General features: G+C 42.4%; 1 protein-coding gene across 3 annotated transcripts in view; it reads left to right on the top strand.

Moving 5' to 3' along the window:
• UBE4A (ubiquitination factor E4A) overlaps positions 1-21,199 on the top strand; it is a 49,386-nt gene that overhangs the window by 24,731 nt on the left and 3,456 nt on the right. For 2 of the 3 annotated variants that reach the window (XM_081155488.1, XM_081155487.1), the window contains 9 exons: positions 1,660-1,915; positions 3,147-3,279; positions 4,899-5,086; positions 7,331-7,431; positions 7,544-7,657; positions 9,082-9,256; positions 18,020-18,200; positions 18,628-18,775; positions 20,308-20,465. In XM_081155488.1, the coding sequence (XP_081011614.1) occupies positions 1,660-1,915; positions 3,147-3,279; positions 4,899-5,086; positions 7,331-7,431; positions 7,544-7,657; positions 9,082-9,256; positions 18,020-18,200; positions 18,628-18,775; positions 20,308-20,465 (1,454 nt within the window). Of the gene's footprint in view, positions 1-1,610; positions 1,916-3,146; positions 3,280-4,898; positions 5,087-7,330; positions 7,432-7,543; positions 7,658-9,081; positions 9,257-18,019; positions 18,201-18,627; positions 18,776-20,307; positions 20,466-21,199 lie in introns of all 3 variants that reach the window. The other variant, XM_081155486.1, reaches the window with a different exon arrangement.

The raw sequence follows: 21,199 nt of genomic DNA, 5'->3' as shown, positions 1-21,199 counted from the left end.
TGTCATTGACATTTTTTTGTTTGTTTTTTGTTTAAAATATTACAGATGTCCCCTTTTCTCTCCAGTGACCCATTCCACCCCGTCCCACCCCCCTCCCCAGTCCCTCTCCACACCGTTGTTTGTGTCCTTGGGTTGTGCATATATGCATATAAATTCTTTGGTTACTCTCTCCCCCTCCACCCACCCGCTCTCCTCCATCCCTCAGATTCGTCAGTCTGATCCATGCTTCCATGTCATTGAATCTGTTCTGTTCATCAGTTTATTAAGTTCTTTAGATTCCACATATAAGTGAGATCATGTGATGTTTGTCTGTCTCTGCCTGGCTTATTTCGCTTAGCATAATATTCTCCAGTTCCATCCATACTGTCCCAAAGGGTACGAGGTCCATCTTCTTAACAGCTGTGTAGTATTCCATGGTGTGAATACACAGCTTTTATCCCACAGCTTTTATCCACTCATCTACTGATGGGCACTTGGGCTGTTTCCAGATCTTAGCTATTGTAAACTGTGCTGCTATGAACATCGGGGTACATATATTCTTTCTGATTAGTGTTTCAGGTTCTTAGGATATATTCCTAGAAGTGGGATCACTGGGTCAAAAGGCAGCTCCATTTTTAATTTTTTTGAGGAACCTCCACACTGTTTTCCATAGTGGCTGCACCAGTCTGCATTCCCACCAGCAGTGTCCTAGGGAGTCACTGACATTTTCAGTGAGACAGTAGATAACAGTTCAGTATGTTTGACCTGTTTAACCTCCTAGATTCAAACACAAAAATGATGTCATCTAATTTCCCACTATAGGCTGCGTAGCTTGGCCGTTATCTAAGGGCCAAACGAGATGATTTTGGACTATACACATAGAGAAGACTCTGTAACGTTGAATTATGGGTCTTCTTTTCATTAGAGAACATTTGGCTGACCCTCTGAGAAATAATTTTATATTGAGCCGCGGAAGGCTGGAAGCTGCTGCTCGCTCATGTGGGCGTCACTGACGTAGGGTCCTCCTGTCACCCTCATCTGACGAGTGAAGATATTTTTTCCATTGATTTTTAGAGAGAGTGGATGGGGGGAGGAGAGAAACATCTATGTGAGAGAGAGAGACATCGATTGGTTGCCTCCCACATGAGCCCAGACTGGGTTCGGGGATCAAACTTTTCGACCCTCCAGTGCAGAGACTGACACTCTAACCACTGAGCCACACCGGCCAGGGCTTTAATTCTCTTCTAACCATGGAAAGACTGTCCATGAAACCACATCTAAGTACAGTCATTGCACTTGTGTGTTGTCAGACTCTCCTGCTGGGCTGCTTGTATTTTGCTTAATAGTTATTTATTTGACATAATAACAGCCCAGTCTACACCCTGCCTACTATTTGTAATTACCTGTAATTATGTTGAATACTTGGTAACATTTTCCCAGTGCTATGCCCCCTGCCTCTGTCTTCTCAATAACTTTCATGAGTGCCTTCTGTATTATCGTAATTGCAGCTCCCTACATCCTAAAACAGATACTAGAATAAATAAGGATTTGTATTTCTGGAATGGTCTGTACTCAACTATCCCTATAATATGTGCCTCCTGACCCAATCTCTTCTGCTTTCTTGGGAGCAGGTTGCATGATCAGATGGTAAAAATCAACCAAAATCTGCATCGGCTGCAGGTCGCCTGGCGGGATGCTCAGCAAAGCTCTAGCCCTGCTGCTGACAACCTGCGTGAGCAGTTTGAACGACTAATGACCATCTATCTTTCTACCAAGACTGCCATGACTGAGCCACAGATGCTACAAAACTGCCTAAATTTGCAGGTGTCTATGGCTGTTCTACTTGTTCAGCTGGCCATAGGCAATGAGGGCTCACAGCCGCTAGAGCTCACTTTCCCTCTGCCGGCTGGCTGCAGCTCCTTGGCTTACGTGCCAGGTAAGCAGGCTTCCCCTGGGAACTTTCTGTTCAGAGCCACCTAAGTTTAATTGGGTCGCTGTGGAAGTCTCATCCTCAAAATACCCTTCCTTAGTTATATGCAGCTGTTTCTGGACAAACTACTCATACTTGCAGATAACACCTACTGGTCAAAGTATAGGGGAGCTGACAGCTATGTACTCAGCCCTGTGTCCTCACTGCTCTGCATATCAGAAAGCAGTCTTCTAATGACTAAGGGCAGTCAAGGTCTTCCGAGCTGTTAGTTTCTATCAACTTCAAAATGTATCTAACTCGCCCTGTGCTATTCTTTAGGGGGGAAAATCATCTCTTGGTTAACTGAGAAGGGAGCTTGTGTGTGTGTGTGTGTGTGTATGTCCTGAGTGGTTGACAGGTATTGTGCATCAAAATCAGATTATATGTTCTTGATAACTATATTAGCCATCTATTGCTGAGTAACAAATTACCCCAGAACACAGAAGCTTTAAAACAGCAAACATTGTTTCACACGGATTCTCTGGGAATCCAGGAGCAGCTTAGCTGCCTGGTTCTGACTCTTGGTCTCTCATGAGGTTTTAGCCAAGCTGTCAGCCAGGGCCATAGGAATCTGAAGGCTTGACCAGGGCTGAAGGATCTGCTTACAAGCCTAGTCATGTGGCTGTTGGCAGAACTCATGTGGCTGTTGCATGCTGGCCTCTTTTCTAGACCACACAGGCCCCTCCTTAGTACTACTCATGACATGGCAGCTGGCTCCCCCCAGAACAAGTGACCCAAATGGGAGCTGTTGGCTTTTATAACCTAGTCATGAGAATGACACGCCATCAGTGGTGTATGCCTCAGGGTGCATCTTCCACCCAGGAGGAATATGGGGCAGGACACACAAGGGCGTGAATACCAGGAGGTGAGAACCAACCTGGAGACTGGTGACCACAGTCACCTAACAAATCTTTATTCAAGATTCCTCATATCTCTGAGGGTTGTTAGTGCACAGTTGACCTTGAGTGTGGACTTTCTTAAACTTCGCTGGTGTATTAACAGTATTTTTGTGTCTCTACGACTCTTGGATAAAAATTTAAATTGACACATTTAAAGGAGAGTCTACATTTATTAACTTATCACCATTCCTTGTACCTACAAGACATTTGGGTTTTGTTAACCTTCATTAAGTACAGTGTAGAATTTGTATGTACAGAAAGTCAGACATTTGGCTAATGCCACTGATTTTTCCCCCCAGAATTTTTTGCAGATAACCTGGGCGATTTCCTGATTTTCCTCCGCCGCTTTGCCGATGACGTCTTAGAGACATCAGCAGATTCCCTGGAACATGTCCTTCACTTTATCACCATTTTCACTGGCAGCATAGAAAGGTGAAGTACTGAAGCTGAGCTGTCACTGTTTAGAGCTATAAAACATTCAGAAGACTAAACCAAGAAACAAACAAGGCTGATCAGAGTTGCCTTCGGAAGTTGTGTTAACATTATCGACCCCCTGTCCATCCTTATGGGTAGCCAAAAATGCCACTCTGGGGAGGCAGAGGACTTTGCCCACAGAGAACTTGAGCTTGCATATCAGGTACCTGATAGGACTTCCACTGCTGCCCCTGGTTAAAATGTTACCTTCATGGAAAAGCTTTGCCAGTGGCAGCCAGGTGCTAATGATCTTTTAATAATTGTATGATACAGTTTGCTCTTGGAATCCTGAGTTGGATGAGCAGTAAACTTAGGTGAATGCTTCCTGATTTCAAGTCTCTCATTCTTAGCCTCTGGTCCTCTTTCCCAAAGGGAGATACTCTGACCTGTAGAGAGGCGTCTCTGATTTTTCTGGTGCCTAGGCCAAAGGAAATAAACAATGTGTACGTAAAAGAAGATTTGCTACACAAAGAAAGTGATCCACAATCCCTGGAGCCGTGTCAGTGAGAAGTAGGTAAAAGCCAATCCTTCCCTGAGCTGAGCAGATCTAATGAGAAAACAAGCCAGCAAATATTTATTAGGTGCATGTTGTATGCACTGTGAGTAATATAGAGTAATCATCCTGGCCCTTGCTTTCCAAACGCTTGGAAAGGCAAGTCTGTCCCAGATGGGACAGCCGGGATAGTAAGAGTAAGAAATGCATTATCGTAGAGAAGTGCACGGAATGGTTAAACGTTAAGTGCTCACCCGCACACATGGTAAGCTACGGCCTCAAAAGTTGAACGGTGTCCCCTGCATTATCCCCCAGAAGTGACAGACTTAAAACTGCAGAATCCTCTTTTTGCCCCATAGTGCTGGGATAAGGATGTTTTGGCTCCCGTGGAGACTAGCCATAAAATTTCAGTCCTTGGCTTGGATGCTTTTGGCATGGTCTTTGGAGGCTGGGCCAAGCCACTTTATCTAAGCAGTTTCAGTCTCTCCTAACCCTCCTGAGCAGACTGGATAGCTAGGGCCCCACACTAGTGTGTACACCAGTACTTTTGGATAAACAGAAATGTGAATGGCTGAAATGAATGATGATGAAGATAATGAAATAGTTTTCAAACAGCCTTATCTGGCATAAAAGAAGAAACGAGAGACTGAAACACCTGCACATTCACGGGGAGAGATGAGGGAAAAGCAGTCTGTGATCTGAGTGCATTATGTACGATGCTTCTGGGAAATGTGATTTTACTATGAGGCTGCTTTTTTTGTATTTAAGTAGATACAGTGAAAGCAACTGCTGACGGGGTTATCAGAAAAAACACTGAGGGTTCAGGTCAGTAAGGAAATGGTAACTTGCTCGCCCCCCGGCTGAGACAGACGTGCACACCTTCCTGCAGCTGCCGGGCTCACACTGCCTCTTCGTCCCAGTCTCTTCTAGTTTTCTTTACAGATGCATATCTGTCTTCAGTTACGAAGGGTAGAATGGTCGCCCATTAACTTCAGGTTTAAGTACTAAACTGCAGTCTTCATCAAATAAAAGAAAATACTTAGAAAAATCTACCAACTTAGCTTGCTTTCTGCCCTACTTGCAGGATGAAGAATCCCCACCTAAGGGCCAAATTGGCAGAGGTGTTGGAAGCAGTGATGCCCCACCTGGATCAGACCCCCAATCCCTTGGTATCCAGTGTGTTCCATCGGAAACGTGTGTTCTGCAGCTTTCCCTACGCAGCCCACCTTGCAGAAGCGCTAATCAAGGTCTTTGTGGACATTGAGTTTACAGGTAAAGCACTCTAGAACTGAGAAGCTGGTATGTGTGCAGTTTCATAGCTTGATCAGTATTTGAATATCAGAAAAATGTCATCCTCATTTATTGAATTCCTACCATGTGCCACCTTGATGCTAAGTGCTTATATTGTTTCATTAATTGTCACCATCTGGAAAGTTTTATTGTATTGTCCTCATTTTACATATGAAGATATGGATCCTCAAAAAGATTAAAATACTTGTCTGTCATACAACTAAGTGGTAGGCTCAGGTCTGTCTCACCTAAAAAAAAACATTCTTACCAACTTTATTATATTGTTTGATCAGATCATACTCAAGCAAATTAGACTGTCCAATTAAAACCTGAGTCTGTATTTTCTCTGCCTCAAAATTTCAGAATAGTGGATAATGACACAGTGCGCTGGTTGGGATAGTCTTTATCCCTATTGTCTAACTCTCACAGTCAAATTGTTAGATAAGAATAACAGCAGGCACCTGGCCCACATGGCTCAGCAGTTGACCATTGACTTTTGATCCTGGAGATCGAGGTTTGATTCCCAGTCAGGGCACATGCCCGGGTTGCAGGCTCGATCCCCAGTAGGGGGCGTGCAGGAGTCAGCCGATCAATGACTCATCAGTGATGTTTCTCTCTCTCTCTCCCTTCCTCTCTGAAGTCAGTAAAGACATTTAAAAAAACAAAAAAAAAAAACAGCAGGCAACATTCCCTTTCTCTCTTCACCTTTTGAGATCTAACCCTAAGGTGCTATGTTTGAGTAAACAGTACCCCATCTCAACCAGTAAACAGGATGTTAAGCAGTTATTTAAAACCCCTTTGGGGTTTTTTTATTATTTTTTTAATCCTCACCCAAGGATGTGTGTTTTTATTTTAGAGAGAGGAACGGAGAGAGAGAGAGACAGAGAAACATCTGTGTGAGAGAGAAACATCAATTGGTTGCCTCTTGTACATGCCCCAACCAGGGACCAAACCAGCAACCTAGGTATGTGCCCTGATCAGGAATTAAACCCACAACCTTTTAGTGTATGGGACAGCACTCCAGCCAACCGAGGCACACCAGCTAGTGCAAGATCCCCTTTTTTTTTAAAATATATTTTTATTTATTTCAGAGAGAGAGATAGAAACATCAGTGATGAGAGAGTCATTGATCAGCTTCCTCCCTGACTGGGTATCGAGCCCGCAACCTGGGCATGTGCCCTGACCAGGAATCAAACCCCGAATGCCTGGATCTTAGGTCGATGCGCAACCGCTGAGCCGCGCCTGGCCGACTGCAAGATCCCTTTTAAAGGGGATGGCCTACTACCCAATGATAAATACATTCATTATTTTTTTAATTTTATTTTTCAATTACAGTTTACATTCGATATTATTTTATATTAGTTTCAGGTGCACAGCATAGTTGTTAGACAGTACTTCAGAAAAAGACATTTAACATTTTATTGACTCCCTTTCCATATTTGGATTTTGCGTTTGTCACTTGCTCACCTGAGCCTTGATTTCCTCATCTGTAAAATGGGTTGAAGTGATGAGTGAGAGAGTGCATGTAAATCTTCATAGTACATAAGAAGTTGCACAATAGCTGCAGTTATCTCATTATATGACCATTACAACCCTTTGATAGAGGATATATTATAATTCCCGTCTTATTTCTGAGGAAGTGGAAGTTGCGAAAGGTTAAGAGACTTGCATTATGGAGCAGAAGGAACACCTGGGCATCCAACTCCATATCCTGTGCTCTTCCTTTATTATCTGGCCCAACCTGTAGTGCTCCAGCGGTACTTTTGCTATGTTGAAAGCAATATAAGCCTCAGGTTTTTAGCTCCTAATCTGATTTTTCAGAGTAGTCAATAACCAGCTAGCTGCACAGCTGGCATGTTACCTGTGAAGAGCAGGGATTACTTATCCCTGTCCGCACGTGGCTGCCTCTGCCACAGCAGCCAGTCAAAGCCTCATCCGAGGCTGATCAATACTCTGCATTTGATGTGGAAGCATTTGCTTCCCTTGGCTCTTATTGTATAGTGTGGTCCTTGTTCTTTTCTGTGTAAGGTATCCTTTTGTTTGTCAGTAAGGAAAGAAGCAAACACTTGGCCACAACTCGAGGCCTTTATAAACCCCTGAGGCAGATTTTGTCAGAGGCCTTGACACGTTCAGAATAAAGGAAACTGGCTACATGTAGACATAAGCTCTTGCTCCTCCTCTAATGGCACCACCCTTGCATGTGATTTTGCTCTTACCTTACCCTAGGAGACCCCCATCAATTTGAACAGAAGTTCAATTACCGCCGTCCCATGTACCCCATCCTGAGGTACATGTGGGGAACAGACACCTATCGAGAGAGCATTAAGGTGAGAGTGTTTCGGTGAAACCAAACTGAGCTGTCAGAGTTTCACTACAGATAAGCCCCAGAAAGCTGCAGTTCAGAACTAAACTGGTTTTCTCTTGGCCTGGGCCTTACAGGACTTGGCGGACTATGCCTCTAAGAATTTGGAAGCCATGAACCCCCCACTTTTTCTCCGCTTTCTTAACTTGCTAATGAACGATGCCATCTTCCTTTTGGATGAAGCCATACAGGTAAAAAAAGAAGAAAAGAAAAAAACAGATTAACTGCTCCTGTACCATGAAATCAATGACACAGATGGCATTTTCATGGGACTGTGATTTCAACATGTTTGCTATCCTCGTGCTTCTAGTACTGTCTTAGACACCAGTAATTTGCAAGTGGTAGTGTGCTGCCGGCCTTGCTGTTACAGAGCTTGAGAGGTATTGTCCATTAGAGGCCAAGATCAAGGCCTATTGAAGCCTCACACTGGGATGATACTTTGGCAGTGGGTGGAAAAGAAAGCGTGATGAGGCCAAACTAAGGTTCATGGGCAGAACTACTTAGGCCAGTGCTACAAGAGTAGCGAGGACCTTGCGTTTGGTCAGTGACTTTCACTTCACCCTTTTCTACCCCAACACATTAGCAACAGTGGCTCACTAGGCAGTGATGCCACCCTTCTCTCCTAAAAGATTCTCATTTTTATACCACTGCTTGAAAAAAAACTAGTTTGGGTTATTTTTCATATAAAGACTAAGTCGTCTATACTCCTTATCTCTCCACTGCCTCCCAAATCTTTAGCTATATAGTAACAAGAGTTTCACAAAATGTAGAACTGGGTGCCTCTCAGCTCCTTCAGTGTGTCATATCCTTTACCATCCCTATGGAGCTGCCTGTTGCTCATGTAAAAATATCCCATATCTGCAACAGGTATGTAAGTAGGGCAGGGACCCAACAGGAGATGTAGCAGGCAAATCATGAGGGTAGCCTGATGGGTAGCCATGACCTCCTCGTATTGATTAGCAATCTCCCAGCAATTTGTATTTCATTTGTGAGAAAATTTTCCAGCTTCTTTCATAATCCTATAAGATTTTAGACAGATTTTCTTAGAAAACAAGAACAACCCATGTGTAAACAGAGCCTTCTAGCAGGAGCTGTGTGACTCAAAAAAATGACAGATGGCATTTTCATGGGACTGTAATTTTAACATGTTTTCTACAGCATCAAGAGAGAGGGTTTTAAATATGGTTCTCCTTCCCGACATCTTGCATGTTTGATGAAGCTTTGTTTTTTGATAAACAGTTTTTTGGGATTTTACTCTTTTTCTATCTTTCAGGAAGGATTCACCCTTTTTTCACTGAGGCCTGTTTGTCTTTGCCTTGGTTTCATATATTACACCATTTACCCTCCTTTCTATTTCACAGACTATAATATTTCGAGAGGAATTACCAAAAAGTCTACCGAGGCTGAAAGAAAACTATATGCAGCCACAATTTTTTTTTTTTTTTTTTTTTGCCCCCAAAATTTCTTTTTTAGCTTCAGCCCCGTGCTGAGAAATAAAGCCTCATTTCCCTTATGGTAGTCCCTGGTTTTCCCAGCATAGTAGACTAGATTTTAAATATGACCTTCCCTTCCTCTGCCCTTTCTTCTCTGACACATCCGCTTCTGGTTTCTATAGTATTTAAGCAAGATAAAGATCCAACAGATTGAGAAGGATCGAGGTGAATGGGATAGTCTGGCTCCAGAAGCCCGCCGAGAGAAGGAAGCTGGCCTGCAGATGTTTGGACAGCTGGCACGTTTCCATAACATCATGTCCAATGAAACGATCGGTACCCTTGCCTTTCTGACATCAGGTAAGCACAAAGAGCACTGCTTTCCCAAAAAATGCAGTGGTCAAAATCTGTTAATTTGAGAGATAAGCCCAGCTGAAACTGAGTATTCAAACTCTGGTGACAGTATTCTCCACAACAGGAGAGAGAAATGCATCACTAGAGAGGCTTCAGGAAAATTATGCTGCCCTGTGGACATGGGAATAAGGAAGTGGCCCACCTCGCATCACTGCCAGAAAGCACAAATGGGTATAGTTTTTCTTGAGGACAAGTTAGCCACATGAATATATCAGGGGTGGAGAGGAGGATTATTAACCTGAAAAATATTCTGGAACTCTGGTTAAATGTTGTGGATCAACCAAAGACATTTATCTCCATTCCTTCTAGAGCTACACTGTCCAGTGCAGTAGCCACTTGCCACATCTGGCTATCAAACATTTAAAATGTGGCTAGTCTGAATTGAGATGTGCTATACGTAAATACACACTGCAAGACTTAATATTAAAACACTTATTAATAACTTTTATGTTGATTACACACCAAATGACAACCAAGAAGCACCAGATATTTGAGGAAATCTTTCTAATATGAAAACTATTTTTTTAGTTTATTGATTTTTAGAGAGAGAGGAAGTGAGAGGGAGAAAGGAAGAGAAAATCAATGTGAGAGACAAATACTGATTGGCTGCCTCCTGTATGCCCCACACTGGGGATCAAGCCTGCAACCCAGGCATGTGCCCTTGACCAGGAATTAAACCTTTCAGTGCACAGGCCAATGCCCAACCAACTGAGCCACACTGATCACAGCAATATATGAAAACTTTTTCCAGGATATGTTTTCCATTGCTTTTCAGAGAAAGTGAAAGGGAGAGAGAGAGGAAGACATCCATGTGATAGGGACACATCATTTGGTTGCCTCCCACACATGCCTCGACTGGGGCCAGGCCAGAAATTGAGCCTGCAACTGAGGTACATGTCCTTGGCCGGAATCGAACCAGGGACCCTTCCATCTGTGTACTCTGACCACTAAGCCAAGCCAGCTAGGGTAACAGATGAAAACTTTTATAAAAATCTTTATAATCTCAGATGGATAAGAGAAGGATCAAAGATAAATTCAAGGAACTCTTCCATGAAAGCAGAACAAAAAGGACTCAGATCAGAATTTAAACTACAGAACAAATCATTGAGAACCTCCTGAAATCTAGCTGAATGGAAGTCATACAACTAAGAATTTAAAGAAGAAGCCATATTGAAACTGGCAGGAGGTATGGAGATGTTCAATGGGCTAGACCCACACTGACATGTAGTGGGTAAAATATAAGAGGTAGCCATGGCCAGTGTGGCTTGGTTGGTTGGGTGTTGTCCTGTGCACTGAAAGGTTGCTGGTTCAATTCCCAGCCAGGGAACATGGTTGCATTTCAGGTTCAATCCCTGGTGCAGGGCATGGAGGAGGCAACCAATGGATGTTTTGCTCTCAAGTCTATTGTATTATCTCTTTTCCTTTCCCTCTCTCTCTTTCTCTAAAAATGAATTTTTAAAACCCTGCAAAAAAATCAGGAGGGATATCTTGGCTGCAGAGGTCACCCCTGCGGAGGGAGGGTTCCTAGCCCCACACAAGGCCCCCCATCCCAGGGTGCCAGAGCCAGGAAGAGAAGTCCCCATAACTTCTGGCTGGAAAAACTACTATGGATTGTGACTGAGTGAGATGGAGGCTGCTGAAGTCCCAGGTGTTCCTCCTAAAGGGCCTGCACATGCACTTACTCAGGCTCACTCTCTCTGAGCTCCAGCACTGGGGCAGCAGCTTAATAGACACCAGGGACATCTAGGGAGGAACTGAACTGTCTGGCATCCAGACAAGAGCTGGAGGGGCAGCTTTCTTCCAGAGAAGTGCTGGAAGAGGTCATTGTTCCTTTGTTGAGCCCTCCCTCCCACAGAGCTGACAGGTGGGTGCCATATCTGAGTCTCTATCAACTGGCTAACACTGTTCACCCCACCCTGGTGATTCTCTGAGACCCCATCCCACCAACTTGTAGGCCTATCTGGGCTGATTCCTGTGGCTTTTCCATACAAATGGCCTTCAGACTTTCCTAAAATCTCTCAAACAAGCAGTATCTCGCCTCAGTATACCCCATACTTCTTGCTAACTTGCCCCAGGCCAGCAGTAGCAGCAGCCGGCCTTGGTTCACGGCTTGCTCTCTCCTGGGCACCTCCCAGCAAAGCATAAGAAGCAACCATCTGCAGGTCACTTTGTAGCTCATACCATCTGCAGATCACTTTGTAGTCCATGCTGGTTGGCCCCGGGCAGTACACAGGTGGTGGCTGACTTTGGCCTGCACCTCCTGGTAGGTCCCAGAGCTGGCACACTTGGTGGAGAGCTTCAGACCACATCAAAGCACCAGCCAACCACCTCCACAAGTGACACACTGAAGGGATAGACTCAGCGGGCAGCAGAGCCCCGCTGAAGTAAGTCCTGCTCCAGGGGTTGGCTGCTGCACAGCTGATCCTCCACAGTGGTTGCAGCCAGTCCTTGCAGCCAATCACCCTGGGGGTAAATCCCTCCCATTGACGTGCCAACAGCAGTTAAGGCTCAACTACAACAGGAGGATGTACACAGCCCACAATGGGGGCACACCTTGAGTGCCCACTTTGGGTGATAGAGGAGTCTGTGCCACTGGACCCTACAGGACACCTACTACATGAGGCTACTCTGTCAAGCCTGAGGGACGTAGCAGCTCTACCTAATACATAGAAACAAACACAGGGAGGCAGCCAAAATGAGGAGACAAAGAAACAAGTCCCAAAGGAAAGAACAGAACAAAACTCCAGAAAAAGAACTAAACAAAATGGAGACAAGCAACCTACCAGGTGCAGAGTTCAAAACACAGGTTATAAGGATGCTCAATGAAATTAGGGGAAGAGTGGAGGAACTTAGAACTCCAACAGCATCAGAAAGGACATGAAAACCATAAAGAAAAGAACCAGTCAGAATGAAGTGTACACTTTCTGGAATGAAGAATAATTCGCAGGGAATCAACAGTCGAGTAGATGAAGCTGAGAATCAAAACAGCAGTTTGGAAGATAAGGAAGCAAAAATCATCCAATCAGAACAGCAAAAAGGAAAAAAATTAGGATAGTGTAAGGAGCTTCTAGGAAACTTAAAGAATACCAACATTTGCATGATGGGGATACCAGAAGGAGAAGAGAGAGAGCAAGAAATTGAAAATATTTTTGAAAAAATAATAATGGAAAACTTGGTGAAGGAAATAGACATTAAAGTCCAGGAAGTGCAGAGAGTCCCAAACAAAATGAACCTAAAGAGGCCCACACCAAGACAATCACAATTCAAATGCAAAAGTTTAATGACAAAGAGAGAATCTTAAAAGCAGCAAGAGAAAAGCAGTTAGTTACCAGAAGAGAGCTCCCATGAGACTGTCAGCTGATTTCTCAACAGAAACTTTGCAGGCCAGAAGGGACTGGCAAAAAATATTGAAATTCCTCTGGCCAGGTAGCTCAGCTGATTAGAGTATCCTACCAATACAACAAGGTTGTGGGTTTGTTTTTAAACAAGAATTATTCAAAGTGATGAAAAGCAAGGACCTACAACAAAGATTACTCTACATAGCAAAACTATCATTTAGAAACCAAGGACATATGAAGAGCTTCCCAGACAAGAAAAAGCTAAAGGAATTCATCACCATCAAACCACTATTACAGGAAATGTTAAAGGGTCTTCTTTAAGAAGAAAAGAGATTAAGGATGGCAATGGACTGATTGGAAGCTACATTCGGGGACCAAACTGGAATTACAACTAAAATATAGAAAGACCATCCTGAATAATCAACTGCAACTGAAGACTAGCTGGAGAGCACCCTCATTACCAAGGAGGAAAAGTGGAGACCTCGTAGAGACTGGTAGGAAGTCTGGAGGTGCAAGAGGGCTGGCTGGGTTCTCATAGGCAGCAGCTGAAGGTCTGGAGGGATATCTCAGCTGTGAGGGGTTCCCACTGAGAACTCTGGGGTCTAATTCCCAGGCTGGGCTTCCCAGCCAAGAGCATCAGAACTGAGAAAGTTGCCCACATAACATATGGCTGTGAACACATTGTATGCAGGAAACGTATTTATACGTTTTACGTTGACTGGTGGTAGAGCATGCGATAAAAACTACCCGCAAACAATGTGTGAAAAGCAGCTGAGTTTCTATCTGCCAGGGAGAGATGGCTGGAAATGCAGACACCCTCTTAAAGGGCCAGTGCATAGAGTTCCATGTGCAGCCACTCACCTCGGGCTCCAGCAGAGGGAGGGCAGAGTGCACTAGAGCTGTGTGAGGAGAACCTAGGGTTGCGGGCTCTGGAGATATAGCTCAGAGGGCATACCTCTGGATTCCAAACCTCTTGCCCTACCCCCTGGAGTTTCTAGAGCCTGAAGCTCATTAAGAGAACCAGATAAATCAGCCTACAGGCAGAGGCAGACCTCAGAGTACTTTGAGTCTTTGCCTGATCTGTTTCTGGGCCTGGGCCTTGGAAAAGCAGACTTTGGTGTGCATCTTGGTCCTGTCCAAATGCACCCAGACCCAACAGAGGGGAACTCAAGCTGTGGATTGTTGACAGCTCCAAACGGGTTACTCAAGGCCAGTCACAAACAGCTTCTGACATTGCCCTGCACCACAGACCTTCCAAAAAGACTGAGAGCCCTAGGAGGCCTACCTAATACATAGAAACAGACTCAAATAGGCAGCCAAAATGGGGAGACAAAAACAATCCCCAAATGAAAGAACAAGAGAAGTCTCCAGAAAAAGAGCTAAATGAAGTAGAGAGAAGCAATCTATGGAATACAGAGTTCAGAATACTGATTGTAAGGATGCTCAACAGCATGAAGAAATATATGGAAACTATGAAGGAAAGTAAGAATGACATAGCAGAAATAAAGAATACATAAGAAGGAATAAACAGCGGATTAGAGGAAGCTGAGGATCGGATCAGTGAATTAAAAGACAGGCTAGAAAAAAAAAAATCAGAGATACAAAAAGAAATAACAGTTAAAAAACAGGATGACAGCCCAGCTGGGTGTGGCTTGGTGGTTGAGTATCGGCCTAGGATCCAGGAGACTGAGGTTCGATTCCCGGTTGGGGCACATGCCCAGGTTGAAGGCTCGGTCCCTGGTCGGGGGCATGCAGGAAAGCAGCTGATCAATAACGACTCTCTCTCTCCCTTCCTCTCTCTGAAATCAGTAAAGATATATTTAAAAAAAAAAAAAAAAAACAGACAGTCTAAGGGAGCTGTGGGACAACATGAAACAAAATAATATTCACGTGATAGGAGTACCAGAGGAGGTGGAAAGTAAGCAAGGGTTAGAGAACCTGTTTGAAGAAATAATGGCAGAAAATTTCCCCAGCCTGGTGAAGGAAGAAGTCACACAAGTTCAGGAGGCAGAGTCCCAAGCAAGAAGAATCAAAAAAAACAAGAAGAAGAAGAATCCAAAGAGGTCCATGCCCAGACACATTATAATTAAAATGCCAAAAATTCAAGACAAAGAACATTGAAGGCAGCAAGAGAAAAGCAATCTGTTACCTACAAAGGAGCTCCCATAAGGCTATTAGCTGATTTCTCATCAGAAACTCTACAGGCCAGAAGGGAATGGCATGAAGTATTCAAGGTAATGCAAAACAAGGATCTGAAACCAAAACTACTGTATCCAACAAGGTTATCATTCAAAATAAATGGTGAAATAAAGAGCTTCCCAGACAGAAAAAGGCTAAAGGAGTTTATCACCGCCAAACCAGCATTGCAGGAAATATTAAAGGGACTGCTGTAATAAGAAGAAGAAATAGAGAGAGAAACATAGGCATAAAGAATTAAAATGGCAATAAATAAGGTCCTATCAATAATAACCTTAAGGACTTTAAAGGAGAGATCCACAGCCATACAGTCATAGTCATGGACTTTAACACCCCACTGATTTCACTGGACCAATCTTCCAGACAAAAAGTCAACACAGAAACAGTGACTCTAAATGGCACACTAGATCAGATAGATTTAATTGACATTTACAGAACATTTCACCCCAAAGCTGTAGAATATACATTCCTCTCAAGTGCACATGGGACATTCTCAAAGATAGACCACATTTTAGGACACAAAACAAGTCTCTACAAGTTCAAGAAGATTGAAGTCATATCAAGCATCTGAGATCACAAGGGCATGAAATTAGAAATCAACCTACAGTAAAAACACTCAAAAACATTCAAAAACATGGAGGCTAAATAACATGTTATTAAACAATGAATGGGTTACCAATAAGATCAAGAAAGAAACCAAAACCTTCCTGGAAACAAATGAAAATGAACACATAACAACCCAAAATCTATGGGACACAGTGAAGGCAGAAATTCATAGCACTGCAGGCCTACCTCAAAAAGCAAGAAACATTTTTAGTAAACTATCTAACCCTACAACTTAAAGAATTAGCTCCCCTGTGAAGCTGTCTGGACCAGGGCTTTTGTTTGCTGGGAGTTTTTTAATTACTGCCTTGATTTCATCAGTTGTTATTGGCCTGTTCAGGTTTTCTGATTCTTCCTGATTGTTTCACATGATCTCACTCATATGCGGAATCTAATAAACAAAATAGACTGAGGAATAAAATAGGTCCAGAGACATAGAAGCATGGAACAGACTGAGGGATCTCAGTAGGAAGGCGGAGGTGGGAGGGGGGGGAGAGATTAATGTAAGAACTTATATGCATATATGCATAACGCATGGACACAGACAATAGGGGGGTGTGGATGTGGGTGGAGGGGGTCAATGGGGAAAAAAGGGATATCTGTGGTACTTTCAACAATAAAGATAAATTTAAAAGTAAACTATAAGAAGAAAAAAGATCAATAATATGAACAATGAAATGACAAACATATATCTGTCAACAAATCTATAAAACAAAATAAACAGAACAGAAACAGACTCAGATACAGAGAACATTTTGATGGTTGCCAGATGGGAGGGGGTGTAGGGGCTGGGTGAAAAGGGTGAAAGTATTAAGGAGTACAAATTGGTTGTTCCAAAATAGTCACGGGGATGTAAAGTACAGCAGAGGGAATAGAGTAAGTATCCTTATAACTATGTATGGTGACAGATGGGTACTAGCTTTATCAGGATGACCACTTAGTATGTTATATAATGTCTAATCACTGGGGTCTACACCTGGAACTAATATAATATTGTATATCAACTATAATTGAAAAATAAAAATTATTTAAAATAAATTCAAAAAAGGGAAGCAGAACAGAAAGATGAAAATAAGGATAAGAAAATAAAGGATCTATCTAGGAAGTCTCAAAAGAGGAAATTGGGAGGAAGGAAATTATCAAAGAAATGATGCCGAAAAAATCCCCAAGGGTAAAAGCCTCTAAATTGAAAGGAGCCACCAAGTGTCCAGCACAGCGAATTTTTTTAAAACCCCACACTAAGATATATCATTGTACATTTCAGAAAATCAGAGTAAAGAGATGACCCTAAAAGGTCCCAGAGAGAAAATCAGGTCATATACAGTGGTTTAAGTATCAAAATGTCTTTAAATTTCACAGCAGTGACATTTGAAGCTGGAACATTCCTGATAGGAAATCATTTTTTCAGCCTAGAATCCTATAGTCAGCCAAACTATCATTCCTGTTAGAGGGTAAAGGGTAAGGATATTTTCAGACATGAATGCATGAAATTTACTTTCAGTGTCCCCTTTCTTGAAAAGCTACAAAAATATATACTCCATCAAAATGAGGGAGTAAACCCAGAAGGAGGAAAGTGGAATCACATAAGAGACACGCAGGAAGTTCCCAGGGTGACAGTAGAAGGAGCCGTGTGACCCGCACAACAGGCCTGTAGAACAAGGAGTCCAGATTAGAGTAAGAAATGGAAGCTTCCAGAGAGAACATTTCCCAAAATGCAGAACTGCTAGGAATCATCCTATTGAGAGTTTTACATTTCTGGTGAAGAGTTTTAGAAAGATTTAGTGATAGGTTCTGTGAATATAAGCAAACAAACAAAAAAAGTTGTATTAAAATGTATATAGTTGACACTTTTACAACGTGGAGGTTAGTGACACTGACCCCCACCTCTGCGCAGTTGAAAACCCAGGTATAACTTTTGACTCCCCAAAAGTTAACTACTAATGGCCTACTATTGACTCAAGCCTTACTGATAATATAGTCTATTAACATGTATTTTGTAAGTTATATGTATTATATACTGTATTCTTAGAATAAAGTAAGCTAGAAAAGAAAATGTTATTAAGAAAATCATAGCCCGGCCGGGCGTGGCTCAGCGGTTGAGGGTCGGACCTAGGATCCAGGCGATCGGGGTTCGATTCCTGGTCAGGGCACATGCCCAGTTGCTGGCTCAATCAATGACTCTCTCATCATTGATGTTTCTATCTCTCTCCCTCTCCTTTCCTCTCTCTGAAATGAATAAAGATATATTTAAAAAAAAAAAATCATAAAGAGAAAAAGACATTTACAGTATTTATTGAAAAAAATATGTGTATAAGTGAACCCATGCAGTTCAAACTGGTATTATTCAAGGGTTAACTGTATAATACACTGTATAAAAGTGTATTTCTGGGTGATAGTTTTTGTATTTTATTTGTTTGCTTTTGCCTGTCTATATTTTCTAATATTACTGCAGTGAAAATGTATTACTTATGTAATTTTTAAAAATAGTAGTCCCCAGAGGTCTCCAAGCAAAACTCTAAGACATAAAAGATTGCTAATGAATTGAGTTTTTACAGTCTGGCTTTTTTTCCAGAGATCAAATCACTCTTTGTGCATCCTTTCCTGGCTGAGCGCATCATCTCCATGCTGAACTACTTCCTGCAGCACCTGGTTGGCCCCAAGATGGGGGCCTTAAAAGTCAAGGACTTCAGTGAATTTGACTTCAGACCCCAGCAGCTTGTATCAGATATCTGCACTATCTACTTAAATCTTGGGTACCTGAGGTTTAACTTGGGCAAGCCAGAGGGGATGCTAATGTTTTAATTTGGGGTTTTGATAATGGAATGACTGGTTGGTAATTATGTGGAAACAGAAAAAAAATGTTTCGTTTCTAGTTGGTTGGTGAAAGAATCTTCTGGAGTTTTAAATAATGAGATTTTTGTATGACCTGTGGGACATTGTTCAGAATTTCCAACATTCTGCCTTGATCTGTGCAAAGATAAACTTTGCTGGTTGTACCACTGTTTGAAAAAGCAGTATTCTTTTAAGGCCACAGAATACTGGATAGACTTCCTACCTAAAAATTAGAAGGAATCTCTATCAAAAGAACATTCATGGCATTTAAGTGATGGGGACCCTTGTTCCTCAGCGCATTGGTTATCTTCTCTGATACTCCATTTCTTCCCCCTGCTGACCTTCCAGGGATGAGGAGAATTTCTGTGCCACTGTCCCCAAGGATGGACGTTCCTATTCCCCAACTCTCTTTGCACAGACAGTCCGAGTCCTGAAGAAAATAAATAAGCCTGGGGATATGATTGTGGCTTTCAGCAACTTAGCAGAGAGAATCAAGGTGAGGAGGAGGATAATTTATTAACATGTTCTGTAAAAATCACATTGTTGGCCTGGCCAGTGTGGCTCAGTCGGTTGAATGCACCAAAAGGTCATTTGCTCCATTCCCAATCAGGGCACATGCCCAGGTTGCAGGCTCGATCCCCAGTCAGGGTGCATATGGGAGGCAGTGAATCAATGTTTCTCTCTCCCTCTTTCCCCCTTCCTCTCTCTCTAAAAAAATCAATAAAAATATATATATATATATTTTTTTAAGTCACATTGTGAACTCAGCTGTTTTGCTCTTAGGGGGTGGGGGAATCATTGCCTTGAGAAAATATAAACATGATTAGTCAATAACTAGAACTATACTATACTATACTATACTATACTATACTATACTATACTATACTATATTATTAGTATTGATCTTTTTTATTACTGATTTTAGAGAGAGAGCAGGGGATAGAGAGAAATATTGATTTGCTGTTCCACTTATTCATGGGTCATTGGTTGATTCTTGTATGTGCCTGACCAGGAATCAAACCCGCAGCCTCGGCATATCGGGACAGTGCACTAACCGCCTGAGCCACCCAGCCAGGACAGGACTACTACTCTTGTCAGTGTGAGGGTGAGAACAGAAAAATCGATTTAGGAAGCTTCTGCTGGAAGAGAAGGACATGCAGACTTCTTAGGCTGTGTCTGTGGAACTTCTGTGCAGTGTTACTGATAGACTGGAAAATCCACACTGCTAATGCAGAGAGCTTTTTAAAATAGAATTCAAGATGAGTTGTTTTTAGTCATTGATTTTTATTGATTTTCTCTGTTCTCTATACTTGTGGTTGGTTGTTGGCTGATGTGGGACTAGCCATACATTTTAAAGATTAAAATACTGTATTGTATTTAGCTGACAACCCCTTTGGCTGGAGTATGACAGAGCTTCATTAGCAGTTATGAGAAAGGGAAAATCATGGCACAGCATCTGATAGAAAACTTTCCTTACTGATACCAGTCTTCCCTTCACTGAGTTACTTATTTCTTGAGTTGGGCTCCATCTTTGCCTACTGTTTAGCCAGACAGGGCCCTGAGGAACTAGAGTCATGAAAGAATCAAATGTTGAAGCCACTTTTAAATTCTTATACCTGTTTGTACCTAAAACCGGAAACTGCTTTTCATACACAGACTGCATGAGTGACTGTAATTATATGCAAATAATAGCCCTCCACCCCATCCCCTTTTGAATTATGACATTTACAGCAGGACTGTTGCCAGAAAGATGTCATGTGCTTCTTTTCCTGTTAACACTTCAACCCATTTTCAGTCATGAATGCTAGCAGCTGAGCCAAATTGAAGTTTCAGAATGGGGGCTAGATGCTAAATTTGCTCCCGTAATACCCATCTTGGCTTGCTTAGAAAACAAAGTTGAGAATTGTCATTGTCACTACCTTTAATATATACTCTTTAAGGCTATACACCCTTTAAGGTATAGTCAGTGAGCATTTTGAATTCATCTGCTCTGTGAATTCACCTCAACTGCTAGGTGTTTGTGCTCAGTCTCTAGCAGACCTCCAGCAACAGGAGGAGGAGACCTATGCAGATGCCTGTGACGAGTTCCTGGATCCCATCATGAGCACCCTGATGTCTGACCCTGTGGTGCTGCCATCCTCCAGAGTCACTGTGGACAGGTCCACCATCGCCAGACATTTGCTCAGGTGCGCCAGCCCACCAAAGCAGCCTTGGTTGTACAGATGTATGATTACTTGCTGTCATCTTTTCTCCCATGTTCCTAAGTACAGTGTAGTACACCCAGTAGGTGCCCCAGAATTGACTTATTACCGTGTTGGGGAGGCATTGGTAGAGGTACATCACTTGATTGTTAAGGATTTAAGCATCCAAACCAAGACACCTTGTTGAGAAATGCTCCTTCTAACCTTATCTATTCCTTCCTTAAGGAAGTAATTTCTGTTAACATATGTTATAAAATACGTTAACGTAGAGTATAAGTGGGCTTGAAATTGTTTGAATTTTATAAAATATAAAGATAGGGGTGTCTTCTTTTTTAATATTCAGGTTTTTTAAACTATAGGCATCATATGGGCTGCTGCTGTGCTCGATCCTGGTGTCTGGGGTTTTTCCAGGTCACCTGTTTCAAGTGCAGCATTATGTAGAAATGGGGACTGAGGGGCTCTGCCTATGTAAGATTGAGTTATATAAGTTGACCCAAATTAGTGGAAATATGTTTTTTTAAATATTGGGCCCCCCCAATATTTTCGACTTCATGGTATTTGGTATTAAGCATTCACTATATGCATGATACTGTGCTAGGTGGTATGTCTTTTCCAAAATGTGAGTGAAAATTTATATTTTATTTTATTGTGGCCTCAGAATAAAAAAGAGAAGATATATCAGCCCTTAAAGTATATTATAAACCTCCTTACCTGTCAGG

Source organism: Miniopterus schreibersii (assembly GCF_964146895.1).
Source record: "Miniopterus schreibersii genome assembly, chromosome: 12".
Lineage (NCBI taxonomy): Eukaryota > Metazoa > Chordata > Mammalia > Chiroptera > Miniopteridae > Miniopterus > Miniopterus schreibersii.
The sequence above is the reverse complement of the archived record's forward strand: the minus strand, read 5'-3'. Positions and strand labels throughout refer to the sequence as shown.